The following is a 12312-nucleotide window of genomic DNA, read 5'->3' as shown; positions in this document are numbered from 1 at the left end:
GGAATGTGGGAGGAAACCGATTCTCCCGGAGAAAACCCACGTGGACACAGGGAGGTTCAGACTCCGTACAGACAATCACCCATAGTCAGGGTCGAACCCGGGTCTCTGGCGCTGTAAGGCAGCAACTCTACCGCTGCGCCACCGTGCCACCCCTTTGTACACTTTGTGCAGTTCCTGGGTAATCTTCCTGCTCCCATATTCTATTTTTGGTATGATAAATATTAATCTGTTATTATAAATATTAACCTATTTATTAATGGGAAGGATCTACTGCCTCTACTCTACCAACAGTACCACCTCCCAGGACCCCTGGATCTCTAATCCAAGGGTCCACTATTCTCATCTAAAAAATCCTTTCAGATGATATTTCCTCGTTTTTATTTCACGCCAGTTAAAATAAATTCTTTGCAATGAAGAACCGCTGCTTCCTCGTCACCAGGACTAAAAAGTCACATTCTGCTTCTTATTACAAAGTTCCAGGAGCTCTGCCAACGTGTTAGAGATCACATTGCATGATTTACTTTCTCTCGTCTTGTTAATAAATCCCGATTTATTTTTAAAGACATCAAATTGATATAAACACATCAGAAAACTTCAGTGGGGTTGGGGAGGGAGCCAGAAAATCTTTGAAAAATGTAGGTTTTTAGTCGTGTACAACTGTATAAAGTAGGTGGTAGCAAACGCAAGATCTTTAGAAAGAAACTGGCTCACATCATCGCGCAAAATCAAGATCTACACAGCTTTGTATGCAAAGTGTAATAATGTTTGTACGATTATATTTGACTGGAGGCATCAGAACAGGCCTATAACTGGTGAATTGTACAGTGTCATTGGAAGATCAGTCATGATCCGAAGGGTTAGCTCCTTCCTAGTGACAAACAGAACTTGTTTTATGTTACTTTTTACTTTGCTTTATTATTGGTAATAAAGTAGAAAGTAAAATAAAACAAAGACAAGCAGAACTTGTTTTATTTTATTTTTACTTTACTTTATTGCTCACTGGAAAGGAGCTAATCCTTCCTGTCATTATTACCAATAATAAAGGAAAGTAACTTACTTTAACCAATTAACACATGCATTTTACTTGATTAACCAAGTACCAGTTGCACATCCCCGTATAACAACACTTTGCCCTTCACAATTTGCCCACTCACACTTGAACTCGGACCAAGTTGGGGAGTGAGATCCCTGGGGTAAGCTTCCAGACCAGCGCATGCGGCCTGCCATTGGTGGAGCGGGAGCACGTGGCCGCTGGTTGGTTGAGGTCACGTGGGGACGCGGGGAGGTGACGTCACCTTGTCCCATATTTGGGAGTGAGGAAGTTGGCAACCCTAACCATCACCCATGTGAACCATGCCTTACGTTATCACATTTCCGCATCCACTTCCTACATAGAGGTCAATGAACCCACAAACCTGCATGTCTCTGGGATGTGGGAGAAAACCAGAGCACCCGGTCAGAGGGGGAACATGTAGCAGGTTGAACTGGTGGGTGATTGAGAAGTGAAGATTGCATGGGATGAGATGGTGAGGTGAGTGCAGATGATTGTTGGGGATGAGACATGGTCATGCTGGAAGGGTTATGGCAAGTGAGATTGTGGTGGCGAGGAGAGAAGATGACTGGGGTGGACCAGTGAGACAGACAGCACCCAATGTCAGGATCAAACTTGGGTCTCTGGCATGTGGGGCAAGTTTGAGGGAGATTGGAGATTCCGCCAGAAAGAAAACATATTTTTCTGACAGAAATCCGTACAAAATTATTTTATTCAAGAGTAGGAAAGAACTGCAGATGCTGGTTTAACTGCAGATGCTGGAAGAACCTCTTTACTCCTATACTGAAATCCTCTCGTTATGAAGGCCAACATGCCATTAGCTTTCTTCACTGCCTGCTGTAGCTGCACGCCAACTTTCAGTGACTGGCGTACAAGGACACCCAGGTCTCGCTGCACCTCCCCCTTACCTAACCTGACACTATTAAGATAATAATTTGCCTCCTTGTTTTTGCCGCCAAGTGGATAACCTCACATTTATTTACATTATACTGCATCTGCCATGCATCTGCCCACTCACTCAACCTGTCCAGGTCAACCTGCAACCTCCTAACATCCTCTTCACAGTTCACACTGCCACCCAGCTCTGTGTCATCTGCAAACTTGCTAGTGTTACTTCTAATTCCTTCATCTAAATCATTAACAGTACATAATTGCGGCCCCAACACCGAGCCTTGCAGCACTCCACTCGCCACTGCCTGCCATTCTGAAAAGGACCCGTTTATTCCTACTCTTTGCTTCCTGTCTGCCAACCAATTCTCTATCCATGTCAACACCCTACCCCCAATACCATGTGCTCTAATTTTGCTCACCAACCTCCCGTGTGGGACCTTATCAAATGCTTTCTGAAAGTCTAGGTACACTACATCCACTGGCTCCCCATTATCCACTTTACTTGTCACATCCTTAAAACATTCCAGAACATTAGTCAAGCAGGATTTCCCCTTCATAAAACCATGCTGACTTGCACCAATCCTTTTACCGTTATCCAATTGCGCCGTTATTACCTCTTTAATAATTGACTCCAGCATCTTCCCCACCACCAATGTCAAGCTAACCTGTCTATAATTCCCCGTTTTCTCTCTTGCTCCTTTCTTGAAAAGTGGGATAACATTAGCTATCCTCCAATCCACAGGAACTGAACATGAATCTATTGAAAATTGGAAAATGATCACCAATACGTCCATGATTTCTTGAGCCACCTCCTTGAGTACCCTGGGATGCAGACCAGATTAAGATTACCTGGGTTAAAATAATCTGAGATAATAATGGGAATTAATCACTGTTCACCTAACAGTGGACTCCATAAGTTGCCATTGTAGTGCATCATATCAACCCACAATATGGTCACTGTGTAATCCCTCGCTCGTCTCCTGCTGCCAAATCCTTTCACATGTTTAGAAAGATCCATTCCTTTCATCTTGCGGGTTTGTAGGTTAACTGGCCTCTGTAAATTGGCCCTAATCTGAAGAAATCAAAACGTCACCTATTCCTTCTCTCCAGAGATGCTGCCTGTCCCGCTGAGTTACTCCAGCTTTTTGTGTCTATCTTCGGTTTAAACCAGCATCTGCAGTTCCTTTCTACACCTAGTGTGTAGGGAGTGGATGCAAAAGTGGGAAAACATAGAACTAGTATGAATGTGTGATCGATGGTCAGCGTGGCCTCAGTTGCCCAAAAGGCCTGTTTCCATGTTGTATCTCTGAAGGTTAAACTCTGAACTCTTGCACATATGTAAGTTCATCTCAACACATGCACTGCTCTCACTGTCGGGTGAGAGGGATTACAACTGGATTACTCTAATATCTCTCTCACACCATCCTCTGAAGAGACCAGGATCCCACGCGACAACACAAGGTGGATGCGGTTGGTTTGCCCCCGCGACGCCTGACAATAGGCTGTGTGTGAAACGGACTGGCCTTGAACTCTGTTTCAACCGTATCGCCCGGCACTCTGGCAGCTTCAGAAGGCAGCACCAGAACTCACGGCTTTACTAAAGTGGCACGTTAATTAACAATCTGTACAGCAATGGAGGAGCTGAGGAGAACAACGCTGATCGAGTGAGCAGATGGAGGTCCCATTCTGCTGCTTTGCTAGCAACAGTTCACAGAACGGATATTTTGGGTAGAAAGACACAAAAAGCTGGAGTGTGTCTTTCTTCAGCTGAGATACTCCAGTATATTGTGTCTATCTTCGGTTTAAACCAGCATCTGCAGTTCCTACCTACATATTTTGGGTAGAGTTCTCTGTGAATGTGAATGCATGTGTGACTAAATGAATGTGTGTGTGTGTGTGTGTGTGTGTGTGTGTGTGTACGTATGTAAAGACGTACAGGTATGTAGGTTAATTGGCTGGGTAAATGTAAAAAATTGTCCCTAGTGGGTGTAGGATAGTGTTAATGTACGGGGATTGTTGGGCGGCACGGACTTGGTGGGCCGAAAAGGCCTGTTTCCGGCTGTATATATATGATATGATGATGATATGATATACAGAACATATATATACAGTAAATATACAGTATACAGTATATATAAGCATACACACACATGTATATGTGCGTGTGTGTCTATGTATGTATGTACAATATATATATATTCTATTTTGTGCATGTATATATATATTTTATTTATTTTTTTCATAAACATTATTTCATTTATTATATTGTTTACAGAGTACTATGTTTATATATTTTGTTTCGTTTAATTTAGTTTAATGATACAGTGCAGAGACAGGCCCTTTGGCCCACCGATTCTGTGCCGACCAGTGATCCCCACACACTCACACTATCCGACACACCATAGGGCCAATTTATAATTTTACCAAGCCAATTAGCCTACAAACCTGTACGTCTTTGTGGAGTGTGGGAGGAAACCGGAGCACCCGGAGAAAACCCACCAGGTTACAGGGAGAATGTACAAACTCCATACAGACAGCACCAGTAGTCAGGATCGAACCCGTGTCTCTGGAGCTGTAAGGCAGCAACTCTACCGCTGAGCCACTGCCTGTTGTGCTGCTGCAAGTTAAATTTCATTGTTCTGTCTGGGACATATGACAATAAACATTCTTGACTCTCTTGACTCTTGACACAAGGAACTGCAGATATTTTCAAAATACGACATAAAGTGCTGGAGTAACTCAGCGGGTCAGGCAGCATCTGTGGAGAACATGGATAGGTGACGTTTCACAGAGTGCTGGAGTAACTCAGCGGGTCAGGCAGCATCTGTGGAGAACATGGATATGTGACGTTTCACAGAGTGCTGGAGTCACTCAGCGGGTCAGGCAGCATCTCTGGAGAACATGGATAGGTGATGTTTCACAGAGTGCCGGATAACTCAGCAGGTCAGGCAACATCTCTGGAGAACATGGATAAGTGACATTTTGTATTGGGACCATTCTTCAGGTCAGCGATTGTTTGAAACCATAAGAGTGATGCTGCTATCAGGGCCATTACCAGAAAGGTAATTTACAGAGCACTGTTCATTTACAGCAATGTTTGATTGAACCATAGATTTTGCTGGTCTAATATTCATTATTGACCATTTGCTGATTCACTACAGAAATTCATCAGGCACATCCCACTGCAGGTCTGGCTTGCTTCTTGTCGATTGTTGCTGTGTGTGTGTGGGGGGAGGGGAATGAATCAATGTATACCAGGGCCAGCCATCTTTACGAACCAAATAACTATCAAGTATGGAGATGGGAATTGCAGACAAGGTTTATACTGAAGATAGACACACAGTGCTGGAGTAACTCAGCAGGTCAGGCAGCATCTTTGGAGAAAAAGAATGGGTGACGTTTCGGTTCGGGTTCTTTCTGCAGACTGGATGTTTCACGTTGGAACCTTTCTTCAAACTGGCCAGTCTAAAGAAGGGTCCCGACCTGAAATGTTACCCATCTTTTTTCTCCAGAGATGCTGCCTGTCCCGTTGAGTTACTCCAGGATTTTGTGTCCATCTTCAATAGCTGCAAACTGGTCAGGATCCAGTTATATGCAAAGCAGACACACATTCCTGAGCACAGCACTCGAACAGAGAGATTCACACAGTGTTGATGTTTGTCTGAGATAATGACAGGCCCAGCTGACACTCAAACAACACACAACCTCTCTAATCTGGCCCGTACCTCCCCAGTGCTCAACACTGACACAGCAGCAACTAGGCTGAGCAGTCAAAGCTATTGTTTAGCTCTTTATTTCTCACCCATGAATTGCCATCTAATTTAAGAATCTCTCAACCCCCTCATTCAGCACAATTCAGTCCAAGAGAACGTGCATATTGTCCTGATCCTGAACTGTCCCACTCTAGAACATCAATACCATCGATGACTAAGTAATCCATTTGACTCTGTCCGGAAACATTCCCTCCACATATCTATCCCCCTTTTCCATATTCAGCTTCAAACTGAGAACTGAACATTGGCTTTGCCCCCTTTCCAAGCTCAGATTTAACATCTGGATTGGCACGGTGGCGCAGCGGTAGAATTGCTGGATCACAGTGCCAGAGACCCGGGTTCGGTCCTGACAACGGGAGCTGTCTGTGCGGAGTTTGTACATTCTCCCTGTGATCATGTGGGTTTTGTCTGGGTGCTCCGATATCCTCCTACACTCCGAAGATGTACAGGTTTGTTGGTGAATTGGCTTTGGTTCAACCGGGAAGAGAGTTCAGGAGAAGTTACGAAAGACACCCGAATTAATGGGACGCAAAGTTCAAGAAGGGATAAGAGAGGAAGGCAGATTATTATCTGAATGGTGTCAGGTTAGGAAAAGGGGACGTGCAATGATACCTGGGTGTCCTAGTGCATCAGTCACTGAAAGGAAGCATGCAGGTACAACAGGCAGTTTTCGCTCGTGTGTCAGACAACGTTGTGCCATCGCTTTGCCACAGCGAGTGCCACATCTGTGCCTCTGCAGAGATGGTCTGCAGTGCATGCCTCTCCACAGCAAGTCAGTAGGTGGGCCATTGTCTGTACCTCTCCACAGTTGCATTTGTCAGGGTCCGAGAAGCCCCACTTCTTCAGGTTGAGTCCGAGCGTCCCACTCCAGTGCAGAGGTGGTTTAGGGCTTTCCAGCTCGTATAAGGCAGGTGGTGTCCTGGCACCATCTGTTGTTTGGCAGTGAAGCAGGCAGTGAAGAAAGCTAATGGCATGTTGGCCTTCATAATGAGAGGAGTTGAGTATAGGAGCAAAAAGGTCCTTCTGCAGTTGTACAGGGCCCTAGTGAGACCACACCTGGAGCGTTGTGTGCTGTTTTGGTCTCCAAATTTGAGGAAGGACATTCTTGCTATTGAGGGAGTGGAGCGTCGGTTCACAAGGTTCATTCCCGGGATGGCGGGACTGTCATATGATAAAAGAATGGAGCAACTGGGCTTGTATTCACTGGAATTTAGAAGGATGAGAGGGGATCTTTTCGAAACATATAAAATTATTAAGGGATTGGACAGGTTAGATGCAGGAAACATGTTCTCAATGTTTAGTGGAATGCAGAACCAGGGGCCACAGTTTAAGAATAAGGGGTAGGTCATTTAGAATGGAGATGAGGAAAAACTTTTTCACACAGAGAGTTGTGAATTTGTGGAATTCTCTGCCTCAGAAGGCAGTGCATTCAAAAGAGAGTTAGATAGAGCTAGCGGAATCAAGGGATATGGGGAGAAGGCAGGAACGGGGTACTGATTGTGAATGATCAGCCATGATAACATTGAATGGCAGTGTTGGCTTGAAGGGCCCAATGGCCTACTCTTGCACCTATTGTCGATGTATCTTTGTATCTATGTGAATTGTAAATTTTCCCTAGTGTGTGTAGGATGTGCTGGTGTGCTGGTTGGTGTGGTCTCGGTGGGCCGAAGGGCCTGTTTGCGCGCTGTATCTCTAAACTAAAAATAACCCGAAATGTCACCCATCTCTCCAGAGATGCTGCCTGTCCCGCTGAGTTACTCCAGCAGTTTGTGTCTACCTTCAGTGCAAACCAGCATCTGCAGTTCCTTCCTACCCATAAAACCTAAACTATCCTTGCTCAACAGCAATCATTTTCACCAATTGAATGCCAGTTCCAGTCACTATTGTTCGTTTAACATCCTATCAATAACCCAGTCTGCTCAGAGCCAGATATCAGCTGTGGGCGCACAGATTGTCAAGGTGCCCCTTGTTGTGTGCGTGTGTGAATGAATTCCTCTTTGGAACCTCAGACGACTTGACTTAATTACCATCATCAATCAAACCCACTCCCCATTCCCATTCAACCTTCACCGCTCTTCTACTTATGTTCAATCACATCCAGGGGCCGTGAGGAGGGAAATGGCCGTATTTCATCGGAAGCTTCAAAATGCTTGATTGGATTAATTATAAATTGGGATTGTGGCTCGAGCAGAAATGTCACGGGCAGTTTGCATTGAAACCAAACTGATCTGAATGTTTACAAAATTGTGAGGTATTTATGATGTATTTGGCTTCCATCGCTGAGTGGGCAGAGTGCAGGGTTGTGCCAGCAATTACATTAAAAAAATAATGACAAATAATTAGTTAGCCAACATGAAAACACAATATTACAAGTCCGAGAACCCTGGTTCTCTGGTTAACCAATGCCAGTGTCATAGTGGAAAATATTTATCAGCTGCATTCCATCTGTTTAGTTTGCTTTAGTTTAGTTTAGTTTAGAGATACAGCGCAGAAGCAGGTCCTTCAGCCCACCGAGTCCGCACCGACCAGCGATCTCTGCACGCCGCACACTAAGGACAATTTGCAATTTTTACCACAACCAATTGACCTACAAACCTGTATGTCTCTGGAGTGCGGGAGGAAACCGGAGCACCCGGAGAAAACCCACGCAGGTAACAGGGAGAACGTACAAACTGCGTACAGACAGCACGCGTAGTCGGGATCGAACCCGGATCTCTGGCACTGTAAGGCAGCAACTCTACCGCTGCGCCACCGTGCTCTACTGTTCATTAGTAGCACGTACCAATGTATCATCCCCGTGGTGTCTAACATGAAAGGCAAGAATGATCAATGTCATGGCAACCCTGTGGCCTCTGTGCACCGTTCAGACTGACCAGATGTGCCAATGCTTCATTGTCACCCGAGGTAGTGACCTGGGACTTTACCTGAGCTTGGCCGAGGCAGGAGCACCTCTAGCACAATGACTCAACTTCCATGACCTCCTTCACCAGTGAACAGCACAGGTAACACCCTGCCTCACCTGCACTCGCCACACCAGGCATTTGCTTTTAATTAAGGATGAATCTTAAAGATGAATTGGAAAGGAACAAACATGTGTCCCCTGAAAGAGGTACAGCTGGCAGAGCCATTGCAAGATGTTGATGTTGAGGCAGGTATTATAACAGCAGAGAACAAAGCACAGCGCAGGAACAGGCCCTTTGGCCCATAATGTCAGTGCCCAACTTGATGCTAAGACCAACCTTTATCTGCCTGCACATGATCCATGTCCCTCCATTCCCTGCATATCCATGTGCCTAACCAAAAGTCTCTTAAATGCCACTATTGCATCTGCCTCCACTGCCACCCCAGGCATTGGTTAGGGCCAAATGCTGGGAAATGGGACCAACTTAGACGGGGCATGTTGGTCGGCATGGATGAGTTGGCTTTCCATAGGTCAGGACCTATGGCACTGTAAGCCCATGGACCAGGCACCTGTAAGGTACCTGTAAGGCACCTGGTCTCTGGCACTGTAAGCCCATGGACCAGGCACCTGTAAGGTACCTGTAAGGCACCTGGTCCTGACCACTGTAAGGCAGCAACTCTATCGCTGCACCACTGTGCCATCCCAAATTTAAAATGGTATTGCATGAGTCAGATACAGGTCAGTGACCTGTCCTGAAAGCACTCACTGCAATCATGGCTGTCAGTAATTTATGGAAGAACAAGGAGAATGACTGTCCATTGCGAGCAGTCTCTGAGCCCATCATCTTCACGGCTCTGCTCCTCTCCTGCAGCCCCAATGATAAACTGAATGAACAGGACGATAACAGAAATCTAATTAAAATACGGATAACACACCAGTGAATTTGCCAGCTGACTCTCCAAGATGGAACTGATATGTGAAATGGAGGCAGGATTTATGTCAATTGAAGGCAGATTACTTCTCAGCAAACCAGCGGCGTAGAGAAACATGTTTAGTTATTCTCTTGTGTGAATGTTTTCCAGAGCAAGGATAAAAGAGTGTAGTGGGAACAGCTGTCACATGAGAACACATTTAATAAAACAGTGACTGAAACAATTATTTCCCTTCAGTGAACAGTGGTGCGGTATTTAACAGAGTTATAGAGACAGGGTTTGTGCAGCAATAAGGCACTGCAACTCTAATTCAAGGCAACACAGTGGTGCACTGGTAGAGGCCACTGCCTCACTGCGCCAGACACTTGGGTTCAATCCTGACCTGGGATGCTGTCTGTGTGGAGTTTGTACGCTCTCCCTGTGACCCCGTGGGTTTACTCCAGGTGCTCCGGTTCCCTCTCACACCCCAAAGGTGTGCAGGTTTCTAGGTTAATTGGCCTCTAGTCTGCAGGGAATGGATTATTTATTTATTTGTGTCATCACACAGCTGTTTGTCAATAGCGAGCAAATGTTAGTGCCACGTGGTTGGCAAGATCCTTTACAGTGCGTGTGTCATGCAACATGTCACAGCTCAGGAGATGGTCCATCGTCCACACTCGCAGTCGGCCGCATATTCAGTGTATCCCCACTTCAGCACGCATCCATCGCAGGGAGTGGATGAGAAGGTGGGATAATGTAGAACTAGTGAGAACAGGTGATCGGTGGTTGGCATGGAATGGGTAGGCCAAGGGCCCTGTTTCCATGATGTATCTCAAAACAAACCCTCTGAATTTAGCAGTAAATTTGAAAACAGTGTTAATGCCAGGAAAAGAGATGACAAAGGTGCTGGAAATGTATTAAAACCTGACAGTGTCATTGCCATCTTTACCCAGTGGGTCAGGCTATATATGAGGAATAGAGTGAACAATTCTGGTCAATGGGCTTTGATCAGAAAGTTCCCCTCTGCTTTAAGAGGGCATTGATAATACCAGCGCCCGAGGAGTAAGGTGACATACCTCATTGACCACCGACCGCTGGCACTAACATCCATTGTGGTGAGGTGCATTGAGAGGTTGGTTATGGCTCATATCAACTCCTGCCTCAACATGAACGTCGACCCACTAGTTTGCCTACCATCACAACAGGTCAACGGAGGATGCGGACATCCATTCCACTGGCTCTCCACTGGATCACTTGGACAAGGAGAACACATACGTCGGGCTGCAGCTCAACGTTCAATGCCACCATCCCCACCAAGCTGGTTACCATCTTTGGACACCCTGTGCGTAGGGGAGAGGGTAGGGCAGAGGATGTCCTGGTTGGGTTGCTCCTGGGCCTGGCCAAGCTGGCCATCGGCGAGTCACGGCGCCAGGCGGAAGAGGGCTCTGCCCGAGCCGGCTGCCTGCACCTTTTCCGGGGTCACGTCCGCACCCGGATGGTGTTGGAGAGGGACCGCGGGCTGTCCACGGGACCGCTGGGCACTGCGGGGCATTGAATGCATCCGTGACACGGATTGTAACATAGTTGTATAGAAGTTTATTTGGTATATTGGTTTGTCTTGCATTATGGTGGCGGGTTATGTTTTGTTTTATTGTATTGTAAATATTATTTTTAATAATTTAATAAATATTTTGATTTTAAAAAACATAGCTGGTTACAAAACAAACAAACAAAGCAGACAGACAGACAGACAGACAAACAAACAAACAACACTGGTTACCAAGCTCACGGAACTGGGTCTCTGCACATCTCTGTGCAACTGGACCCTTGACTTGCTCATCAACAGACCACAATCAGTATGAACTGACACCAACACTTCCTCCTCGATCACCATCTCAGGACCACCTGGAGGCAGTGTGCTCGGCCCCCTGCTCTACTCACACTTTACACAAGACTGTAGCTGGACACAGTTCCAACTCCATCGTTAAATTCGCTGACACCACCACCGTTGTTGGGCGAATTACAGGTAGTGATAAATTGGAGTATAGGAGGGTGAGAATGGCGCAGCGGTAGAGTTGCTGCTTTACAGCGAATGCAGACTACGGGTGCTGCACTGTAAGGAGTTTGTACGTTCTCCCCGTGACCTGCGTGGGTTTTCTCCGAGATCTTCGGTTTCCTCCCACACTCCAAAGACGTACAGGTATGTAGGTTAATTGGCTGGGTAAATGTAAAAATTGTCCCTAGTGGGTGTAGGATAGTGTTAATGTACGGGGATCGCTGGGCGGCAAGGACTTGGAGGGCCGAAAAGGCATGTTTCCGGCTGTATATATATGATATGATGATATGAATGGTGCCAGAACAACAGCTTCACTCTCATAGAACATCGAGGCTGATACAGAAGGGAAAAGCTGAGGATCCACAAACCTGTCTTCATCGACAGGTCAGGGGTGGAGAGAGTCAACAACGTCAAGTTCCTGGGTGTGTCTATCTCTGATGATCCGTCCTGGGCACAGCACACTGATGCAACCACAAAGAGAGCCATCAACGCCTCGACTTCCTTAGAAGATTGAGGAGATTCAGAATGTCGACGAATACTCTCGATAAGGTTGTTGTTCTGGCCCATTTCAATCAGATTCCATCCCTCCTACAGTCTAACACTGTTCAATGTTTACAAGTGTAGGTGGAGACTATATTGATTGGTTGCTTCACCGTCCGGTTTGGCAACTTGAATGCCAAGGGACAAAGGAGGTTACATAAAGTGGTGGGCACTGTCCAGCCCATCAC

The 12312-nt window shown here is 46.1% G+C and overlaps 1 protein-coding gene across 1 annotated transcript in view; it reads right to left on the bottom strand.

Annotated features, from left to right (window-relative positions):
- Positions 1–11510, bottom strand: part of LOC144590332 (protein FAM171A2-like) — a 38183-nt gene extending 26673 nt beyond the window's left edge. Inside the window, exons 1-2 of the mRNA XM_078395020.1 lie at positions 11470–11510; positions 9384–9501 (exon numbers count right to left, since the gene is read on the bottom strand). Coding sequence (XP_078251146.1) covers positions 9384–9501; positions 11470–11510 — 159 coding nt within the window. The remainder of the gene's footprint in view (positions 1–9383; positions 9502–11469) is intronic.
- Positions 11511–12312: the final 802 nt, after the last annotated feature.

This window comes from Rhinoraja longicauda, unplaced genomic scaffold, assembly GCF_053455715.1.
Source record: "Rhinoraja longicauda isolate Sanriku21f unplaced genomic scaffold, sRhiLon1.1 Scf000167, whole genome shotgun sequence".
Taxonomy (NCBI): Eukaryota; Metazoa; Chordata; class Chondrichthyes; order Rajiformes; family Arhynchobatidae; genus Rhinoraja; species Rhinoraja longicauda.
This window is presented reverse-complemented; position numbering and strand designations above follow the sequence as displayed.